This window comes from Nelusetta ayraudi, unplaced genomic scaffold, assembly GCF_046127955.1.
Source record: "Nelusetta ayraudi isolate G7.1 ecotype Tasmania unplaced genomic scaffold, CSIRO-AGI_Nayr_v1 ptg000165l, whole genome shotgun sequence".
NCBI lineage: Eukaryota > Metazoa > Chordata > Actinopteri > Tetraodontiformes > Monacanthidae > Nelusetta > Nelusetta ayraudi.
This window is the reverse complement of record NW_027466215.1, coordinates 470,834-494,092: the sequence shown is the minus strand read 5'-3', so window position 1 is coordinate 494,092 and position 23,259 is coordinate 470,834. Positions and strand designations below refer to the sequence as shown.

Here is a 23,259-nt window from a genome sequence, read left to right as displayed (position 1 = left end):
CCCAGAATTTACCAAACATCCCAGAGGCAGGAGTCAGGAACAGCAACACTTGAAGATATGAAACTTTTAAGAGGTGAAAGGATCAGGTGTTGTATATTTATGGAATAGGCCAATTTGTGTTTCAGACGTTCAGAAGATTTTGACCACGTGTTATTATTATATCACAACACAAAGCGATGTGTGCATTCCCTACCTTTCCACTCAGCTCACTTCAGTTTGAGTGATTAATGTTGCCTGTTGTGTTTGCCATGCTTTTCTCGCCAACTGTGGTTGTTTCAGTCCAAGTGGATTCACTTTAAAGTTAATATCATGGCAGTCAGATGCTGCTAATTGGCCTTTAGGGGTGTGAGTAAAAAAGAAAAATCGTTTTTTGTTTCATCCATCGTTTTCTTTGTTCTTGCCTCTCTCGTCACTGGCCTTCGTTGGTGTGTCTCACTGACCACACACAAAAAAAGGTCCAATAACCTCTTGGTTTCTTCCTCTATTCAAGCTTCAAATGCTGCTGAGAGAAGGAGATAACGTTCCTGTGTTCCCAACGTCACTCTTGTGCTTTAACAAGTCGCTGTGGGCTTAGCAGAGAGCTTTCTACATACTTATGTCATATCTTTTATCATTAGTGTGTTTTAACTACCTGCACTGGCACTTTAATAAGCTACTTTGGGCTTAACAGTGTCTGGTTTTATTTATTGGCATTTATTGCTCCGTCCTGTGGGCTCATCACCCGCAGACGGAGCCGGAAGGGTCGGGTGCAATGTGGTTCGGGCTGCAGTTGCGGTCGAGGGCCTCGACGCCCCAGGCCTCGGGAGCAGCCTCAGCAACTGAACGTACTTTGGTATTTTTTATATAACTCACCAACATGGTTTTACTAAGAAAAAAAGATGCTGTTTTGCTAAAACTCTCTGCTTACCTTGAAACGCAACTGATGACCAGCATCATTTTTTTCCCTCCTTGCGTCCTCGCTCATGAAATGAGCAACCTTGCTTTGGCGACGTGCTTGTTTTGCACAGGCCGGAGACGTGGAGGAATTGGTGGCGTTTCCCATGATGCAGCCAATTTCTCAATGTGACCTTGAGGCAAAATCGTGTATGCCAAACTGGCCACCGTGGCCCTGGAGGACGTGTGAATTTATGTGTTGCCTCGCAGATGTTGCCGGTGCGACCGTTGCTCTCGTGTCGCTGCACTGTCTCAGGGCTCTGCTGATGAGCAGACTTGAGCTTTTTCTATGACTATTATTTTTAAATCAACACTTAAGAGACGGAAAGCCGTGAGAAGAGGCGGAAGCGTTTCGCCCGTTTTGTTCTGGAGATGCGATCCGACGCTCTGATTATCGGGGTCGCATCTCATTTGAGCAGCTGGTCCCGTGCCGGAGGTGTGAATTCCACACAAATAAAAGGAGTTATCTCTGACTCGGCTTCGCAATTAGTCCTCGGCGGGAGCAGAGTGGCACGTGAGCGCACGCAGGCACAGCATTGGCACGTGGAACCCCTGAAGATGCCGCCGCCCGTGTGAATTGATCGTCCTCACCACGGCAACAGGAGGGTGGCAACTGCTGATTTCCAAACACTTCCTTCTGAAAAAGAAGCGAAAAGAGACATGGTAACAAAGAATGGGAGAAAAATTTCTTTTCAAAGTCATAAAAAAAAGAGCAACAAGGGTCCTTCAGTGTTCTTAAATACTCCAAATGTCTACGTAGAAATCTCAAGATGAAAAGCTTTGAACTAAATTGGAATAAAAGAATAAGAATGACCTTTTGTTCACCGTGGGTGCCGTGCAAATCACGCAGCCTCAGCTCGCAACCAGCACTCGGCGACTGAGCAGGCTATTTGATCTGAAGAGCCCATAATTCTAACTACCTCCTCACTCCAGGGGCTGGACAGGATTTTCGCTCAAAGGCAGCGAAAGGCCAAAGCGTTTTCAAGGCGCCACATTCTGCAGCCTGTCAGTGATCAGCATGGTCAAACTTCACTTCTGCTTTCTGCGCTTCTCAGAAAAATGTGGTAAAACCTGCAGCTCTGTCAATCTGGGTTTTTCTTATGATGTCACAAAGGGCAATGATACCTCATAGAGACCTCTCCCACTGACAACACCAGTCAATATCTATATTCTTTTGTAGATTCTGAGATGGGACCGCGGAACTTTGTCACGTTCCAACCAAACAGTTCAGCTGCTTGTAAGAAAACAAGTCTGGAAGTCACTTTCTGTCCTCAGCCGCACCCTGGACAGAGACGTAGAGAAGCTCTCCGCCTCCGCAGCCTCCTCATTCATTTGGCAAACTCACTAATTCCATTAGCTCGCGCTGCTTCTTTTTCTCTCTCTTTATGTGAAAGTGAACGCGTGCATCGGATCGTTGAAAACAAGTGCGTAAGAAAGCGCGTGGCGAAGGAGCCAATTAGGACGAGCGCATCCAGTGTATCTCTCCAAATAGGCGTCCAGCACGTTCGGTTAATGATCTTTGGCCACTCGATGCGGCTCCAGAGGGGTAATGAGACAAGTGGGGACATTATCTTGATTGGAATCGATCCCTATTGGAGTACACTGTGGCACGCATTCCCACACTGGCCCCTCACTGATTGGACGGCGGCGAGAAGTAAGGCAATCAAGAGTGGGGAGGCTCATCAACGGGACACTTGGACAAGAAGGGGAGGGAGCACAGCTTGACAGATAATATCAGAAGAACAGGAGTTCCGTGAAGGTCAAGAGAATTTGTAGATTGTGTAGAAGGCAAAATGGCATCATGTGTGAGGAACAAGGATGGATGGATGGATGGATGGATGGATGGTGGAAAGAACTTAGGGAAGGAAAAAATAAAAATATAAAGAAGGGAATGTCGAGATGTACAATGGCTGTAAAATTAAACTATGGATGGATGAATGTAGGATGATGATGATGATGATGATGATGATGATGATGATGGTGATAATGATGATGGTGACGATGATGATGATGCAAGCAAAGATGCATAAAAGACAAACAAATGATTGAAGGGTTTGGTGCACAGATGATGGATGGTTGATGGGTTTGCAGTGGAACAAGGAAAACATTTTGTTTTTTAAAAAAAAGAGAAAATAAAGGGGCACACACATAAACAGCATTAGCAGTGAAGCATTTATGGATGAATCAATGATGAAGATGAAAAGAAGGGTGTGAAATGGGATAAACTGGGATGAACAGAAAAAGGGAGGAGGAAAACAAGAGGGATGAAGGAGGGATTAAAGGGGGGGGGGGGGGGAGGTAGAAGGACAAACAGACTGAAGTCGAAGTCCAGGACAGGGGCGCGCGAGGAGGGAAGGGAGGAAGGAAGTTAGGAAGGAAGGAAGGAAGGAGAGAAAGTGAGCGAACTGAGCCAGTCTCGCTCCGTCGCCCAGTGAGCCGTGCGTGTGGACTCGCACCCAGCCAGTCAGCCAGTCAGCCAGCCGGTCGGTCGGTCAGTCAGTCACTCTGGTGTTTCAGTGCCGCGGCTCCACGCAGTTCCCAGCCCGGCAACTCTCCTCCTCTTCACTCCGGCCGACCGGACCCGCGAACCCGGCACACAGACCCCCACACACTCGGCGCACCGCTGGGACCATGGAGGGCGCAGGCAACGGCACAGGCGCGGACTACCGGAGCCCACTGACGGCGCTCTACAACGGCACCTTCTGCCTCAACGTGACCGACGCTGGCGACAACAGCTCGGGCTTCGGCGACGCCCGGTGCGGCGGCGGCGGCGGCGGCGAGCGGCGCCTGATGGGCGGCAGCCTGGAAGGCGACGCCAACCCCATTATCATAGCCATCATCATCACGGCTCTCTACTCCATCGTGTGCGTGGTGGGGCTCGTGGGCAACGTGCTGGTCATGTACATCATAGTCAGGTAGGAGCCCGAAGCATCGCCAGAGGTGCGAAGCCGTCGCTGCTTTGGTTCCATTTTCTCCCATTGTTTTTTTTTTTTTTTTTTTTTGTCCTTCTCTGGCGCGAGCGCGCGAGCGCAAGGGGGTTCAACGTGCGACCTGCTCCTCTGTGTGCGCGCGTGCACGTGTGCGGGGAAAACGTGTTTGTTGACACTACGCGGGCTGAAAGCGTGCGAAGCCGGCGCGTTTTATGTCGACGGCGCTGCCCGCTCGGCTGTGCGTAAAAATGTCTCCGCAGCGCGCGGGAGCGCCTCCGGCTGGAAAGTCAAGGCTCACCTTCTTCTGTCACTGTTAGTGGACACACGGGGACTGCACGCGTGTGCGCTTTGCAGCTGCTTCGTTCAGAATGAACGCTCCCTTATTGTCTCCGATACTGAAACTATAAACACGGCGCGGATGCGGCGCATGAACTCCCAGCTGAGAGGCGGTCAACAAACACTTAGTGCTGACGCCGGTGGACTGTCTTCACGTGTGTCCCCTGATCCCTTGTGCACGGCTGCTCACGTCGAGTTGCCTATAAACGTGTCATATAAATCAATGAAGCCTTAAAATAAAGATGGATTGACTTCATCATGACTTCCAGGAAAGTGCAAGTAAGAAGGTTGTTTTGTCTTGGAACCTGCACAAAAGCAAAAATAAATTAGTCGTATTATTCATTCCGCTTGTAAAGTGACAAATCTGTGCTGCGTTTTATTGACGAATATGAAAGTTTCTGCCCTCTGATCGCTGCTTCCTCATCGCCAATGATCACATATTTGTCCAAAGACTCATTGGGTTGCGACCGTCATTATTATTGTTTTTTGCTGCAGTGCTCAGTCATTTTCCAGCATTAAACCCCCCCCCCCCCCCCAAACTAAAAAAAGAAGGTTTAGTTTGTCCTCAGTCAGGTTGCCAAAGCTGCATGTGCTCCTGCTCGTGCCATCTGCATCGGCCTCACGCCTGCCACACAGTTGTGTGGCGTGTTGTGGTTCAGCCGAGGAGCCTGCAGGTGGGCAAGCCTCTCAGGCCGGCTGGCGAGCAGGTGACCCTCAGTCTCACTGTGCCAGTGGCGCGAGTTCACGGGGTCTGTTTGCAGAGGACACGTGCGCGCATGGCGCTCTGCTTCTTTTCTCTTCTTTTTTTTTTTTTCTTCTGCTTTTTCTTCTTCTTTTTTTTTTTTTCGTTCGGAGAGATGGACACTAATTAGAATGCAGATGAGTCTTTGTGTTGGGTTAATGCTGCTGTGTGGGTGGACGTTTGTAGTGGGCATTAATTACTCGCCTCACAATTGTGTTGATTAAACGGCGCCGCGTCGCTCCGGGACGAGGCTTCGGTGGCGGCGATGAAAGCGGCGCTGCTGGCTGCTGCGATTTGATGGAGAGGAAGAGACGGTAAACAAAGGAGCTCCAACTACAGCCAAAGAGGCCAAACATACACTATATTGTGTGTATATATGTACACTGTCAGTCAAAAGGACACATACTTCTGATTTAATGATTTTTCTTTCATTCAAGGCGTCAATACTGAATGGAAACAGTGTGAAATAACTCAAACAAGTTTTATATATTCGATGAAGTAGTAGTAGTAGTAGTAGGAAGTAGTAAAGATAAAGGTGAGGTGTGTCCAAGTTCAGAAGAAGTCAAAACCCCTGTGTTGCTTTTAAGAAGGGTTGACCTGCACGGACCTCCTGGACCTCCAGCGCAAAGTGCTTCCTTGCATTCAGATCCTCCACCGCAGCCTCCACTGAGAACTTTACGCCTTCAAACGCAGGCTCTCGCGCCACCCTCCTGGAGTCTGCACGCACCACAATAAAGACAGGAGCCGCACAGCCGCTAATGAAATCAGGGCTGATGAACGACGAAAACCCGGTCAGTGAACCGTGAAATAGATGAAAATGCTAATAGTTGTTTCCCCCCCCATCCCACTCTGCATTTAGCTCTCCTGATGGTGGGAAGCCAACTTGCACTGCAGTGAAATCTAAAAGCCTTCCGCAAAGCTTCTTCTGAGAGGCTGCAGCCACGCGTTTGCAAGGAAATGCTGATTCATCCCCACGTACAGAAACATGTTTTAAAAACCTTGGGAAAAAAAAAAACCCACATCATTTAATTGCATTTCTACTACTCCACAATTTCATTTAGCAGACGCTTTTGTCCATGGCGATGCACAAAACAGGCAAGAATTAAATTTCTTTGTAGGCATTTCCACATTTGTCATCGCTGACATTTTTTTCCTATTCTCTTTCTTTTCTTTTCAGCGGCTTATGTGAAAACTCCGTAGAAAGGCCTTCGGGTCACATTCAAATGTCTCTCCGAAGCTCGGGTGGCTTAAAAAAAAAAAATGAAAATAACATTTCAGTCTTCTTTTTTTGGGGAAAAAAATGTTTTCAACAGGCTCCTCTGGCTGCTGCAGAGAAAAGACAATTCATCCTTCACTATCCTCCGCCTGGTGCACTGGAGAGCTGTGCGGGAGCACATTTAGGAGGAGTGCTGGCAGCCGACTGTGTGTTTGTTTTCTGCGGCTGCGTGCCACTTCTGAGACCAAGTTTTTGTGTATCGGCGCGGCATGACTAATGAGACTGGGAGGAAAATGCGTGGAGAAGGACGTGTCCAATTCCCTGGCACTGGGTCATTATCATCAACCTCCCCGCGTCTCTTCCTGCTGGTCTCTCTCTCCTCTGAAATTTTAAAGGGAGCCGCCATTTAGCTAATGACATGCACACACGGCGTGCACACACACACACACACACACACACACACACACACACGCTGGTACATAAAAGGGGGGGACATCCTTCAACGTTCCGTCTCCACTTTATCACAAACACCGTTTTGCTTTGATTAAACAAAGGCAGCATCTCCTCCTTTTTCTCACTCCGTCACCCGGCGGCTCCCGTCCTCTCATCAGCAAAGAAACAAACGAGCCGACGGCCCGGCGCTCGAAGAAGAGGGCAAGAAAAAAAAAAAAAAACCCAAAAGGAAACAAAGTCAATTGCGGTTGCGCAGAAAACGTCCAGGCTGTGGCAGAGGGAAGAGTGCTGCTTCCTGTTACCATGGAAACAATGTAAGGTGTTCTGTTGGCGGCGGGGGACTAAAGTGAGTCTCTCTTCTCTCCAGGCGTCCATCAGAGCGGTGGTCGTGTGTGTGTGTGTGGTGGTGGTGGGGGGAGGGGGAGTGCCTCTGCGACCGTTGATGGGTTTTAAATGTCAGAGGTCTGAAGTTAAGTTAAGTTAGCTGCCCCCCACCCAAAAAAAACACAACTGAAAACTCCTTCCTCCTCCAACTGGCTGTGCGGCGGCCACCTCGACCAATTTTGGCCCGTTGGGTTTTAGGTCAGATTGTCACAGAGGAAATGAGTCAAAGCTGGGAAAGGCACATTAGGGCTGCTTGCTCCCTCTTCCTCCTCCCTCTCTCATCGTTTGCCAACCAAATATTGCTGTCCGCGTTGAAACAGCAGCCACCCGAGATCAGGATCGCCCGACCGTGTTGGTTTCCTGCATGACTCAGGTTCTGGCAACAGTAAACACAGGGCATGGTGCAGGGAGCATGTTTCTTTTTAAACAAAAGGATCATCGGCAAATGAATGTTTGCTAATGCTCGGCCCTGTGTGAACGCTAATGGGTGATTTCGAGTATGTAAAAACACACAGACTAGGTTTTTCGGAGCAACAGCTGTCACGACGTTGGAGTCATTCTGAGTCAACAATAACAAGACCAAAGGCAGATCGGCGTTTGCCTATTTTGGCATGAAAATGGAATATTAAGCTGAGCCAAATCATTACTTATTGGTGTCTTTCTTTTCCACCAACACACCCGGGTCACATCAGTTCTCATCAGGAGGCTCCACAGCAAGGTGATTATCCCCATCATTCCATCTACTCTTCTACTTTCCTATACTGACAATTCACCAACCTGTGCGCCCACACCGCCACCTTTGAAATGCACAAATTGGCTTTTGTTCATCTTTCCTTTCCCCGTGGTGCTGAGATATGACTTCTGCTACTGTGCTGGTCACGTGAGTGTCAGTGTGAAGCCGGTCCGACCTAATCAGATCTCCCCGACTTCCAGCTCTTCCATGTTTCATATGTGTCCGAGGCAGGCAGGTTCAAATCAGCTTTTCTTATCGATTCTGATGTGCATCGGTCCGTTTTGATTATCACATTGGAGCAGACTGACGCCGCGCTGTTGGTTATAGTCCACCGATCGTCCATTTTGCTTTGCTGTCTTCATGTTTTTGTCCTTCTAATGTAACTTTTTAAGAGAAAAGCTAAAGCAAAAACAACAAGGATGCATAAAGGATGCATAAAGGATGCAAGGATGGATAACATCGATACCTGATTGCAAGCACGCCATCACGTAGCTCTCACGATACCCCACTGTGGTGTTCGTTAAGGAGGTGAAGCCCATTGTTGCTCATTCCAGCATTCCAGGCACCTGACTGTGTGTGTGTGTGTGTGTGTGTGTGTGTGTGTGTGTGTGTGTGTGTGTGTGTGTGTGTGTTTTGCATGCACGTTGCACCTAGCGACACAAAGTATGAAGTAGGGCAGCAGTCTGCAGCTTTAGAAACACACTCAGGTTTTGCCTGTGCTGAAAATGGATCAACTCTCCTCATCGGTCTACATTCCCTTCGTTGGACTCACAGCTGTTGGCTTGACTGTCAGTTGCATAGTTCTGTGAAAAAACACAAAAGCAAAAGAAAAGAAAACCAAACCTTGAAGACAATGAAATTAAAATGGAAACAGATTCTAACAGCTGGCTTGCCACCCTCAAGCAATCTCCAAAGACTTCAAAATAGTGAAAAGATTTAATTGCGTCTTACAGTGAATATTTATCGATCGTATTACAGTCAAACATATTCCGATAATAAATTTGTGAATAAATGCTTGCAGAGCAGAGTGCAGGCAGAATATTTAACAGTGTGTGAAAAACGTTGCTAATGCTGGAAGCATAAAAAAAAAGAACAGTGTAGAAATCAAATCCTCCGCCTTTTGCGCATAATTTTCAATAATTTGTAAAAGCTATGACAACTTTATTTTGTAAAGCTAAATATTCTTTTACGCCGTGTTTATTGCCTGTTTTGGTGAGTTAGGTCTGATATGTTGCCTTTTGTTTCCTCCTTATTTTCTTTGAGTTAGAATTCGGAACAGACATTTGTGTGTTATGTTTGGCATCACTCTGTTCCGATGGCTTTGTGTACTTGGGAACGGGAAGAGTGGAGGACAAATCATGTTGTGCTGAGGTTTCCCCCAGACCGAGGACATGATGATGATGATGATATGTTTTGTTCCAGTGCACATAGTAACTGTAATTGCAGGGTCTTGTGGCTGTGTGACATCAAAGACAACTTTTATCGTCAACTCGCCGTGCAGAGAACATAAATAAGCACGCACACAAACAAATATATATATATATTTAATATTGTAAGAAAAATAAGGAATGCTTCACGGCAGGGGCCGTGCTAATCTTCTCTGTATGTATATACATATGGCTGTCAGTGTTAACACATTAATTACCCAATCCATAAAGCGTTTTTTTTCCATTCTTTTTGTCCGTTTTACCAACCCGTTGTCAGCCCATCTGGCCAATTTCTGGTATGAAATACTTTACATTATGGGCTTAAAACTGCCTTGAAATGCAAAATAACAGAATTTTACACATGCAACTCAAACTGCAATTCATCGCAGTTAACTATGAACACTCTGCGATTAATCGCAATGAAAATATTTATTGTTTGACAGCCCTAATTCAGATCTCTCTCTCTCTCTCTCTCTCTCTCTCTCTCTCTCTATGTATATATATATATATATATATATATATATATATATATATATATATACATATGTATATATATATACATATATATATACATATATATATACATATATATATATATATATATATATATATATGTATGTATGAAGAGGAGCCCCGGGTATCAACAACTCCTATTTTTAATAGCTTCGGACTTGGTCAAAGCCTGCCGCTACATCAAAAGAGGAAAAATTCTTTTCATGTGCATCCGTGAGCGCACACAGGGCTGACGCAGGTTTACGCTCGCCGCGCACACGTTTTTAACGGACACTGTGGGAACTCACGGCCCGTAAATCAGAGGAGGTGTCTGAGGGATTACGTGGCGGGCGCAATCGCTGCTGAATGCGCGCCTCTGACGCCGAGTGCTGCACACACGGCCCATTTGGAACTAACAACTACGTCCTTTTACTGAACACTATCGAGTTCTGCTCCAAGGCGGCAGCGCCGACTCCGGCTGCACCCCCCCCCCCCCCCTCCCTCTGAACTCGCTGGACCGTTCCGCAGGGGCGATTTATGCCCCTCGCCCACTCTACCAGCAGCGTGTTTGTCTGTACGTAGCATCGCACACATCCTGCTCTCACCTCTCCACCAGGCTGCAAACACTTGAAGAATTTTCGCCCCCCCGTGACCTTCTGCTGAATAGCCAGGGGAGCAGGGGGACGGCGGAGGAGCTCAATAACTGCCACCCGACGGCGGATTTTATGGCGCCGTTAACTCTGTTTGTATTAGATTTCTGCCAAAGTCACCCGACACAAAGTGCGCCACGACACTGTGCTCGGAGGCCGACCTTTGCCCCCGCCCCCGCCCTCACGGGGTCTCAATAAAGGCCTATCAGTTGGTAATAACCATTAATTGATCCTCTTCCTTGTTTACTAAAAATCCACCGTGCAAGGGCGAAGCGCTGGCTTGCATCTGGCGGTTCTGCTTTTACTGCCTCGTATTTGGAGATAATTACCTGGGAGAGAGACTAACGAGAAGCAATAAGGCTGAGCGTTTGTGTGTTTTCAGCGGCCAACTCCTCAACCTCGATTAGAGACGCCTCCAGAAATGTACACGAATGCACTGAGCATGCGTAAGGAAAACAGGCTGTGCCGAGCTTACAAAGGGCCACAAAAGCTTTGAAATGCTATAGAAATACTCACAATCCAGAGACGGAGATTAGGCGGTGAGGATTTGAACTTGCCTCTGTCTGATTAGATGAGTTGAGATGAGATGAGATGAGACGGCCGTGTGTGTTTTCACAGGGACGAGGGATTCTTTGCTCCTTCGTCAAGGAGAAATCAAGGCAAGTCCGACTCTTGATTCGAGACAGGCGCAGTTTAATATTTCTCCCTTCGACACGGATGACATTTCTCACGCTTTCATTTTGTTTGTCGTTTGAAGACGCGATTTGCCACCGAGGCGGCTCACCGGAACCACCACTTCACGTCTTTGTTGCTCCTCCAAGCATGGCGTCAATCATTAAATATCCTGCAAAACTTTGATGGGCCATAAACAGAAGGGAACAACGACAAGGCAAAAAAAAAAAAAAACTTTTTGGGACAAACTGAGAGTTCAAGGCCTCAACAATCCCCCTTTTAAGCTCCATTAGAGCTTAAAAGGGTATCCAAGACTCTTCAAAACCTTTCTGTTGCACATTTGGAAAACCATTAGGCAAGCGTTAGTTTTTATTTTGTTTTTTGTATGTTTTTTTTGGTGCCCCGTTTAGAGCTTTTTTTACGAAACCAGCTAAATAATCTACTGGTCTGTAGCGTTGCCACTGTCTTTGCTCCTTTGAGTTCGTTCTTTTCACCCAAGCAGCTGAGCGGCTTCTCTGCATAGTCCAGCTTCCACCTCGTTATTACTAGAGTTTGTGTTTGTGTGGCCGTAGACTTTATTGATCTCCCCTCGTCGTCTTCAGCCGGTCAAACCAGCAGCGCTGCACCGGGTCGCCTCTGATTAATACAGGCGAATATCTCCATCGACAGGTACTCGGCTGGAACCTTGGTAGGCTGCTGGGCGGCAGGTGAGTCGATTCTGCGAGAACAGTGATCTGTCTTTGAAAGTGACCGAACCAATCAGCATCCGGTGAAACTACGTGTCGGCCTGCAACTATTTACATGCACATTTTGCAGCCCTTCTGCACTCAGAGTGACAGCGGGTTGGTGGGTGGAGCCTATACTACACTACCTTGGGTCGAAGGTGAGGTGCAGCCTGGACCTGCTGCCACCTTGTTTTGCATTACCGACCAAGCTGGAGGCAACTGCGGCGCCGATACCTCAGCGGCTCCTCCTGAGTGCCTCCACTGCTCACGTGCGTCTGCTTTAGAAACACTTCTAGTCGTGCCTGGACTCTTGATGAGCTCACATCAAGCTGATGGGGGGGGGGGGGGGGGAGGTTTAACACCTCAGTTGTCATGAAAAGCTGAACACTCTGGTGACAGGTTGCTAAAAGATCAGTCGGCTCTTGTTCCGAGTAGAGTGTTGAACTGTCACTCTGTTCTTTGTCTTGTGATATGTACACAAGGGAAGGTATAAAGAAGGTGGCTGTGAAGATCAGCAGCACATTGCCCGGATGATTTTCTTTTCTTTTTCATCTGACAGCTCAGAGCGCAGGCACCTGACGGAGGTTCGAGTCTCTGATTAGTGTGTGATTTTTTTTTTTTTTTTTCCTGTGCAGCTGTCATAGTCGATACTGCCAGCACTCATCCACGTCATAGTCTTACTCTGAGGAAACTATTAAGGGCCGAGCCGTTTATTTCCTGGCTGCACGGACTCAAGCTATCACGCCTAAATATTAAAGCAGAGTTTTTTTGTGCAGCTTCCTGTTTCTTCCTGGCTTTGAATTATGGACCCTTCCTTTTAAAACGTCTCATGTAATTGCCGGTGAAAGTTTAGAGACAGCGAGTGCTTATGATTTGCTGGCTGAGACAGTCTGAAAAAAGTCTGAACATCTAAAAATGATTTAATAAATATTAACTAAAAATAATTATGATCCTTTAACTCACTGCTTTTATGACCCATTGTACAGCACTTTGGCTACCCCTGTGTTTTTTTTTATATGTGCTATATAAATAAAGTTGATGATGATGATGATGATGATGATGATGATGATGATGATCCTCACAGCAAAATATTTTCTTTAATTACCGGTTGCTAGTGGTAACCTACAGTACATAATTGCGTAATCTGAATCCAGCTTTGTGCTCTCAGGCATTTGTTTTTATTTTACACCAGCTGTACCTGCTGGTTTTCGCATACATCACATAGAGATGTGTTGTTGGATTACAACTTGTCTTGTATCTTTATCAACGATTTATCATTACACCACGTGTATTAAAGGACCAATGTGCAGCTTTTAAACGAAATGATTTGGGTGAAGTGGAAAGCAGAATACGTCTTTGTGTATTTAATGACAAATTAATGAATCAACAAAACCACTAATATAAGAACACTCATATTGCTGTTACCAAATGTCACATATTACTAAAAATATATTCATTGAAGGGCCAGTGTGTCACATATGAAAGTGGAAGTGGAAGTGCAAATGTATGTTCTTAGCTATTGGTCACTAATTAACTCATAATAAGCATTTAGTATCCAATAGGAGCGGCCATGTTGCCCCACCACAGCTCCAGAACATGGATCTGCCATGTGGGTTTTGTCAAAACTTGTGAGACCAAGTGGAACCTCAGAAAACAGGAATTGTGACCTTTTCCCCTGATGGAATCTGCTGCAGAGAGTCTGAGAGAGGCTGAAGTCACCTGTTTATTCTCAAGGCACGTTCATTTATTTATCCGACTGCTGCAGCTTACGTAATGACATAGCCATGCATGACAAATTAAATTACCCGTATTCGTTTGCAGTACACTTCCTTAGCACTAGATGCTGCTAAATCTCACATGATGAGGCTTTAATTTGTTGTCCAAAAAGAGAGTTTTGCGCTATAGACCCTTCACGTCGGGCTCTTCTGCGATCCTGCCGACAGAAAGGTTCAAATGCGGTGCGATGTGAGGCCTGATGTTTCCTGCATGTCTCATTAACTAAATGCATGTGCTATTAAATGACTTGCTTTATGAAATGACCCTAAAAGCGGTGGCATGCTGCGAGATCCATCACCGGCCAGTTGGTTAAATGATGCCATGCTGGGTAAAGTTGCAATTGACTGACTGACTGGTGAAGCCCTCCTGAGCTGAGCCAAATCAGGGCAAGAGTCTGCTTGATGACTCCATCATGAAAACAGACGCGTTGACATTCAAATCCAAATAGCTTTGGAGGGAATCTTGGATCGTGGCTGTAAATTGCACATGAAATGAGTTTTTTTGGGGGTGATTTTGAGGTTCAAAAGATCATTCAAACGCTCAGGCCCGGCAGTCATGAGGCGTACGGGCCCGACACGTCGCGCACCTCCATCCATCATGCTCCTCGCTTCCTGCACGGCGCGTGATGCTACTGCGAGCCAGCGGCGGCGTACAGACAGCTGTTCATATGAGCAGTGGCGGCTCCTGCAAGTGCGACTTGATGGTTTATCTGCAGCCAGTAACAGCTCATAATTCACACACACACGCACACAGGCATGCACATGCACGATCATGATGAACAGTGTTTTAGTTTTCTTTGCAGTGAGAAAATTAATCAGCCTTGTCTAAAAACTGGTGACCACGAGTGCGCAGGCTACGTTCCATCTGGACGACTGTTAAAATGAAAAATTAGATAAAATACTTCAACGTTTGGCATAGATTCGCACCAGGCTTGTCCCAAAGATACACAAAGTGAATGTCGTATACATTCGCCGCTGCTCACACTGGTCCAGTCGTGTCTGTTTGCGTTCCGTTATCTGCTTAATGCGTGAAATGCGGCACGATGCAGCAGCAACCTGGTGGGAATGTTTACTTGGGCGAGTGAGTGGGGCTTAGTGGAGCTAATAAAGCCTAATCTGCTTTCATTCTAATTAACAATTTTTCTTCATCCTCTGCAAAGCCTGTTGTGCTGACCAGCCTCATCTCACCTTTCCAGCATCCACTTTTTTTTGTTGTGTAAAGGCTGTTATTCAACTGAGCAGAAAGCAGATAGCACCTTGACCGCATATAAATATGAACGCAGCCAAAAACCTGCATTCTCTTGTTTGACCAGCAGGGCCTGCCAAAAATGGTTGCGAAAAGACAAAAAAATGGAAAATGCTCACTGTTAACACAGAAAGTCGCACTAAGTTCAAAACTTCACAAACTGGTTAATTCAAAAAAATGGGTATAAAGTTGTGGGCATGGCTCCAGTTTAGTTGCCAAGTTTAATTGGCGACACCTAGCTTCTAGCCCATGAGGAACCCCGAAACCCTAACCCTAATTCCAGCAGTAACCCTAACCCTAATTCCAGCAGTAACCCTAACCCTAACCCTAATTCCAGCCTTATCTCTAACCCTAATGCCATGCAAGTCTATGGGGTCAAAAGTCAACTTTGTCCTAGAGACATGGGGCCACTTGCAGGTTCATCGGGATCCCTCAAGACACAGCCACGTCAAATTTGGGGCTTCTAGCCCATGAGGAACCCCGAAACCCTAATCCTAATTCCAGCAGGGAGGGGAGGGGGTCGGTATGGGGGAGAGGGACATGAAAAATTTTCTTCCTCCAAGGTGGGGCGTGACGGAGAAAGTTTGAGAACCACTGGCCTAAGACAATAAAAAGTTGAGATAAAGGGAAGAAAAATAAGCAACTAAAGTTTGAACAAATGCAGTGATCAAATCAGTCTCTTTTGTTCAGTTTGTGATTCTGCCGATGCTAATTTTCTGAACTAACACAAAAACAGACACACACACACACAAAGTCCTCACACGCAGCGACAAACTGCAGGTCAACGAGCACGTGCACGTGTGACAGTTGTTCCTTTAGTCGGCCGTGATGGACGCTATTGGGTGGCGGTATTAAAGGGGTCAACCTTTTCTTACTGAAGTCGGCCCGCTGCAGCCTAATTACGCCGTGTAACGTTGCACATGCAAAAATCTGCCCGCACAGCTGGCGACCCGCCGCCGTTCTGAGCTGCGCTGCCGCCATTGTGGCCGAGTCTCTCTGAAAATGACTTTTAGCGTCAGCCAGACAATGGGCTGCTCAGTCGGACGCTTTTGTGGCGTTTAATATACGTGCCGCTGTTGTTTGCATTTCAAGGTTGCCTTGTCTACAACACAACAGCAGGATTCCAATTTTAAATCCAGTTAGGGACGTTCAAACAGCCGTAATCTCCTGGTCTGTCCCGCAAAGGAACACCTTGAGCGGTGATTGGAGCTCCCATTGAAAAACTGCCGTGCGTCACATGCGACGTGTCGCATTTAACTGATGGGCAAATTTATACCATCAGTGAGGCAAAAATCATTCAGTCTGTTTGATGTGCCTCCACGTGTGTCCAGAGTGCTTTTGCAGTGTTTTGATTTTCGTGTGCGTCCACCTGTTGCTTGTCTGCCCTCCTCCGCTCCGATTGGTTCTCGTCAAGCTGCCCTACCACCGCACACCTGCGCTTGATGAGTCTTGCCTGCTTTGCGCGCACACCCTGTAACTGGTTCGGGTCTTCAGCTCAGTTTGTATATATATATATACATATATATATATATATATATATAGCTTTCTGTCATCGTTAGGAAAGCAACATAAAGGATGTGTGTCAATTTGCATGTGTGCAGTGTGTCATTCACTCGCTGCTGTCGCTCCCTGATAGTGACATTAACATTCAGCAACCATCAAAGGACAAAAGGGAAAAACGTTCCCGCTCAAAGGAAAATGCGGCTCGCATTGTGGTTACGTCACGGGTTCGGGGGCCTCGATCGGAAGCCGCCTCTGCTCCAAGTGCAATTTGACTGTGAATAATTGAATAATCTGTCACATGCTTGTGTGTGTGTGTGTGTGTGAGGGGGGTGAAAGCAGAGCGTTTCATCACGCCTACAAATCGAGGCCCCGTTCCGTGGGTGAAAACACTCCAATCATGTGCGCCGCCTCCAGTTCTAAGAGCGTTTACATGTTTTCCCCCCCGCATAACGGGAGGCGTGAACATTGTGTTTTGCTGCGTCCAAAGTGGTTTGCGCGGCTGAATAATGCATGCTGGGGGACAGCCGGCGAACCCTGACACGCCTGCTCCTCACACACGTCCCCTGGCCAACCGTTTTCCTTCATTATCCGAAACGCGTGAAGAAAAGAGGAGGAATTAAATGACGACTTCTCACCCCCAGGTGGTTAATGCATCACGGGCTCTCAATTGCACACGAGGAGTGTTTCGGGTATTTGAAGGTTCGTGACTTCACATCTATCTGCTGCTTTTTTTTTATCAGTTGCAGACCAAAAAAACGAAACAGAACAAAAATCTCTGAAAGAACTCAGTTTCACCGTTACCTTTTCTTAAATTCATACTTAGTTTCCACCCATGGTTTTATTTCTGCTTTCTCTTCTGACAAGAAATACGTTTCTTTCATCCCCCCCCCCAACATCCTATTACAGAGCGCTGTTCTCCGTCTTTATGAGCCAGAACTGTTCCTCGGTCTCTTTGTCTAATATTCCCTATCATTCAGAGAAACCATCTGCAGATCTCTGTCATCTTTATGGTGATACTTATCAAAGTGCTGCCGCCGCCTTCTTGACAACTCATTCTGCAGTTTATAAAATAATAATGGACCTGGTTCGCTGCGGGAATATCCAGTTTTTCAGTGCAGTAAATCTCTGCAACACTGCCGTGGCTGAAACAAAAACCCGATGAAAAGGGGATGGCCTTGCATATGTTACATTTATTAAACAATAATAAAGAGTGAGAACAGGTGCATATATTTTACATATACATCCTTCCTTGGGTTGTATTTAATGTATTGGAAGGATGAATAATTGAAGAAATGCAGAAGTCGCGCGCACACACACACGACATAAAATGACATTTACATTTTTCATCCTGCACAAATACTATAGCTCCTCCCTTATGTGAAAACAATGAATTATCCTCAGTGCCTGGACAAAAAATCTGTTCTAGCTTGCAGATTCTCCCTTTCGCCCCTTCAGCTATCGCTGATTGTCAAATATTTCATTAACTAAACTTAACTGGAACATCAAGTCCCTGCGGGAGTTCATTACACAAACCGCACAAAGCCCTGAATTAGTCATGAACCCATCGTATTGCCAGCTTTCTATTCCCTTAAAGTCTATGTCGGCAGGCTCAGAGCACTTCTTGGATCTTCTGACCGGGGCAAACAGAGCTGGAAGATCCTTTCATCCAAGTTCCGGCAGCACGGTGCTCAGTGACAGAAGCCTCAGGCCTCGACAAATATATCAGAGCATATCAGAGCGGCTGAACGTGAGGTTGGTCAGTCCTGTGCAGTCCCCTGATGTGCCAACGCCTTTATGTACATAAAGGCAGAAGCGAGCGGTGCTGCGCTCTGCAGCTTCATCACAAGGTGCCTGCTGGGAATCACACCTCCATCCCCAGAATCAGCGCGTGGCAGCGGCGGCTGCTCTCGCTTCATCTCGAGATGCCGTGTCAGTCCCCGTGCAAATAAAGCCTGGAGGTAACAAATGCTCTCTGTGTTGGAGCTAATCACGGTTTAATGGTCTAACTGTCATCCCCTGAATCCCGGGCGGATTCGGGGATAATCGAGGACGCTTTCCTAACAAAAACAGGAGGAAATTAGCCGCCAGGCCGGATAGAATGGGGTTTAATAAAGAGAGGGACGGGAGATGGGAGCGGGCGGGGGAGGTCGTCAATCACCATCCTCTCTGTGTATCCACATTAATTAAATTCGTACAGCAGCAGCAGTCTGGATCACACTGCGATCGATTGAACGTACAGGGAGTGGAAATACTCGCTTGGGGGCCACTACATTAGGTACGCCTGTTGGGCCGCTACGTAACGCAAGTAGCTAATCCAATTGGCCGATTGCGTGGCAGCAGCTCGGTGCCTTACAGTCAGGATGATCCGACGGGTGATCATGGTGAGGACCAGAATGGGGGGGGGGGGGGGCGGGATCAAAGGCGATCAAAGTGACTTTGATGGCGCGGTTGTCGTAGTTGGAAGTTTAGAAGCGAGGGTTTGCAGAGAATGGGCCGAGACAAGGTTCCGTCTGAATTTGATCCCTTTTTTCTGCTTCTCTACTGCCACTTTCAAATAAAAACACAGTGCATTTCTCCGTATATAATAATAATAGCCGAGCCCGGTCCTCCATTTATCCATCCATCCATCCATCCATCCTCAGACTGCTGCCCATTCATATGGTCTTTGAACTGGCACATTTTCCAGCCTGCTGTAAATGACAAAAAGGACATTCAGCTCCAAAAGACCTCGTCCTTGAAACCCTTTTGAATCCCCTTCAATAAAGAGGCAAATAGCCGCTGGGGAGCGATTCCATTTAGCGGGGATGCAGAATCACGGTCCTCCAACCGTTTCTGCGCAAAATGTGTTTTCCTGCACAAGTGTATTTGTTCAATAAAGGAAGAGTTCAATTGCTACTCTTCAGAATATGGTAGCAGCTAGATGTGGTTATTCGGTCAGTTAGTGTTGCCAACTTTCATTCGCCAGTAGTGGTAAATCATAACTTAAAATAGGGTTTCAAAAATTATATGGTTCACACAGTTTGAACTGCTTTGTTACCAATAGACATTAGAAATAAGCCAATGTTTAAATTCTATTGAAATATATACATATATATATATATATTTTTTTTTTTAATTGAACATGTTTTTACACAACAATCAATAAAGTGAAGGATGGATGACTTTTACAAAGGAACCAAATAAATAAAGCAAATACAAATAAAAAATATTAAGTACAACCCAGGATAGTGATGCTCCTTGTGCCATCGCGCATGACTTCATGTATTATAAGGGACGGTTGGCCACTCTATGGTCAGTAGCACCTCACAAAGGCCAGAGCTTTGCCCTCTTCTCAACCAGAGGTCTGTCTCTCACCATGTATGTCCATGCTTCTCACACAGATACACCAAAATGAAGACGGCCACCAACATCTACATATTCAACCTGGCCCTGGCCGACGCCCTGGTCACCAGCACGCTGCCCTTCCAGAGCGTCAACTACCTGATGGGGACGTGGCCCTTCGGCGACGCACTGTGCAAGATGGTGATGTCCATCGACTACTACAACATGTTCACCTCCATCTTCACGCTCACCACCATGAGTGTGGACCGCTACGTGGCCGTGTGCCACCCGGTCAAAGCGCTGGACTTCCGCACGCCGCACAACGCCAAGATAGTCAACGTCTGCAACTGGATCCTGTCCTCGGCCATCGGGCTGCCCGTCATGGTCATGGCGTCCACCACCGCCACCTGTAAGCACGCAACACGCTTTCTGCAGTTTGTGACTAACCAAAACAAAACAGTGACAGCACCAATTCCCTCAGCAGCCAGGAGCTTCGTGGACTGCCAGCTCATCTTCCCCCACCCCTCCTGGTACTGGGAGACTCTGCTGAAGATCTGCGTCTTCATCTTCGCCTTCATCCTGCCCGTCCTCATCATCACCGTCTGCTACGGCCTCATGATCCTGCGGCTCAAGAGCGTGCGCATGCTCTCCGGTTCCCAGGTGAGCCGTGGAAAAGTAACACAGGAAATTGTTTTTGTGGCCAGAGGGACAGTGACACTGAGTAAAAGACATTTGTAAGAAATTCTAATAGAAAGAGAAATTGAACGAAATTGGAAAAGCTACTCTGCTGCTTCTCTTTCTTCTGATATATATATAAATTTCTCCGCAAACAGGAAAAGGACAGGAACCTGCGTCGGATCACCCGCATGGTCCTGGTGGTGGTGGCTGTCTTCATCGTGTGCTGGACGCCCATCCACATCTATGTGCTCATCACAGCGCTGGTCAACATTCCCGTCAACACGCTGCAGACCATCACCTGGCACTTCTGCATCGCCCTGGGCTACACCAACAGGTAAGATCATCAGCATATTTCAATCACTTTGGTCAGACGGACCATCTGGTTGTTTGCGAAAAACTGAGGGTCAAATACCGATTCTTCGTCTGCAGCAGTCTGAACCCGGTCCTTTACGGCTACCTGGACGAGAACTTCAAGCGCTGCTTCCGGGAGTTCTGCACGCCGAGTCAGTCGGTGCTGGAGATACCAAACTCGTCCCGGACGGGAGCCACCATCCGCAAGCTGCCGCAGCACGAGCACCTCAGCGCAAACTTGGGAGACAGATCCAACCAGCAGGTAGGCACCCACATGTGGGCTTGTTAGAGGCCCATTGTGTGAGATCTAGCGCCACACAGTGGTGAGGAGGCTTCGTGCAGAGCCGTGTTGATTGAATCCCTGTTTTCTGATACCTGCTGAGGTCTCTGTCTATCATGAGGAAACAAAGACTATGTTCCAGGTAATTGAAAAAAATGGTTCTCATTTTGGAGCCTTTATGTGAATACATAATTATTTAATTAATTACTTATGAGGGGATGAGAACACAACAGCTACTAGTTACTATGACTCACGAAAACCTTGTATTTGCATTTCCTGTTGTTTTGAATGCCAGTAGATCCCTTTGAAAAATGACATCTTTGCCCTTTAAACTGTCTTTTAGCTCAGTCTCAGACCATGTGACCAAAAAATAATGATAACATTTTTTTGTGTGTGTGTCAGGTATGACTAGGCGTGGAGGGGTCGTCGCTGGAGTCTCGCGCATGTGCCAACGACGATCCCAACTCGGAGATCACCCAGGTCACAACAGGGCTCTGACCAAACGCACACACACACACACATCCACACACACACACACACACACGCACGCTAAGGGAAGTTCTGTGAAAGAGCACACACACACACACACACACACACACACACACACACACACACAGACACACACACACACACGCACACACACACAAATCACACAGGCAGAGAGTTAATAGAGGAAGTGGGTGATCCATTGAGCAGCATGGACCATTTGGGTGATGTGCTGCATCCTGTTTGAATCGACGGCTCGACTGCATGGCTGTGCGAAGCTTTAAACCCTGAGAGGAAGACGACGGTCAAGTCGTTCCAAGTCCAAGGTCCAAGTGAAGAACTCTGAACGCAACAACCTGTGGGCATTTGAACTTCAAAAATGTATTACACTAAGCTGTGCATTAATGTATTGATGACTTAAAATGATAATGACATGTTATTAATATATGACGATATTATATTATATTATTTCACCGTCTCCCTCGTTTTTTACGCGGCAAACCAAGAGAGATTTATTTATCTGAGATTCTCAGATCTCACATGAAATGCTAATAATCTATTTTTTAATGGCTCTCTTTGCTGTACCCGACGGTGCCTCACTGCCCTCTGTCATAACTCTCATCTTATCCTTGAATGTATATATAAATGTATATATGTGCATGTGTGTGTGTGTTTATATTTTATATATAAATGCATATGTATGGATACATATGCTTGTGTGAATATACATATATATATATATGGGTGTGTATATATATATATTTACACACACATATATATGTATATACATACACACACACACACACACACACACACACACACACACACACACATACACAATATATATATATTTATACCTGTATATAGTTTCAAAGATGTCTTTTTCAAAGGTTTGTGTTTGCAGGCTTGAAATAAATGGATGCCAGTTGTACAGTAAATATTTCTCCGGCCTGTGACAAACCTGCAAATGTACTTGAGGGAGAGCAGACGTGTTTATCCAGCGGATCCTGGCAAAGAGCAGCGGATCCGCTGCGACCAGCACAAGTCGGCCTGTTTGCACTGCTAATGCGGATGCGCCGCAAACGTATGGCTCCGCGCGGCGGTGTATCATTAACCAGCGCCGCTTGCATTAAGCATCGGGCCGGGCGTCTGAGTGGGGTCCCTCGGGAGCCGCGAGTCGGACTGTGCATCCGTCGTAGCCTTCTAGAAAATTTGCTTGTGCATTTTGAACGTGCCGTGCTGCCGCTTGCCTTTCGCCGAAGCGCCACTCGATGTACTGTGTGCCATTATTTCATCGGCTGCGAAGATGATTGTCATGATCGCACAATGTGAAAATACTGTAAAAAGTGTTGTGTTGTGACACACCATCCGCTTCTCCCCCAATGCCAAATCATGATTTTGACAGACCTTGATGGTGATGTGCTATTAAACATGTTGTTGGTCATATTTGATATTTTGAGTTGAAACTGTGTTAACCAAAAAAAAAAAAAAAACAATGTGTGTAAACGCTTGTATTTGTGGTTTCAAAAAAAACTGAATGTAGGATCTCACTTTTTGAATCACTGAAGGTTTCATATTTAGCCCATTGTTTACAGCCCCCTGTGAAAATGAGACTCCAGGTTAGCTGAAGCTCCTCAAAACAATGTTTTGTTGGACCTTTCACTTGTTTGGAAGGATTTTAACAGAATATCTCAATCGGCCAGCACCTGGCTGGTAGTGGACTTCGAGAGGCATAATTGCCCTTTGTGACATCACAATGGGCCCAATTCCAGAATCAAGTGTTGGTTTGCACACACTGTCTGAGTAGTAGAGGAAGCAAAACAAGTACAGGATAGATTTGTATTTATGTCGTGACAGACTGTATAGACCTATTTATTGAAAACAATAGCCATTGAGTTTATTTTGTGAAACAAAACAGCAGGGTGG

General features: G+C 46.5%; 1 protein-coding gene across 3 annotated transcripts; it reads left to right on the top strand.

The window, feature by feature from the left end:
* Positions 1-3,518: 3,518 nt before the first annotated feature.
* On the top strand, positions 3,519-22,034 carry oprm1 (opioid receptor, mu 1). Of its 3 annotated transcripts, none has more exons than XM_076014094.1 (6): positions 3,519-3,848; positions 19,598-19,947; positions 20,023-20,198; positions 20,372-20,550; positions 20,646-20,829; positions 21,250-22,034. In XM_076014094.1, exons 1-6 carry the CDS (start codon positions 3,565-3,567, stop codon positions 21,253-21,255), a joined length of 1,179 nt encoding a protein of 392 aa, XP_075870209.1. In that variant the 5' UTR covers positions 3,519-3,564; the 3' UTR covers positions 21,256-22,034. The 3 variants fall into 3 exon arrangements, with proteins under 3 accessions (XP_075870209.1, XP_075870208.1, XP_075870207.1); XM_076014093.1 differs by having other exon boundaries at positions 20,020-20,198; XM_076014092.1 differs by having other exon boundaries at positions 19,598-20,198.
* The last annotated feature ends 1,225 nt before the right edge of the window (positions 22,035-23,259 follow it).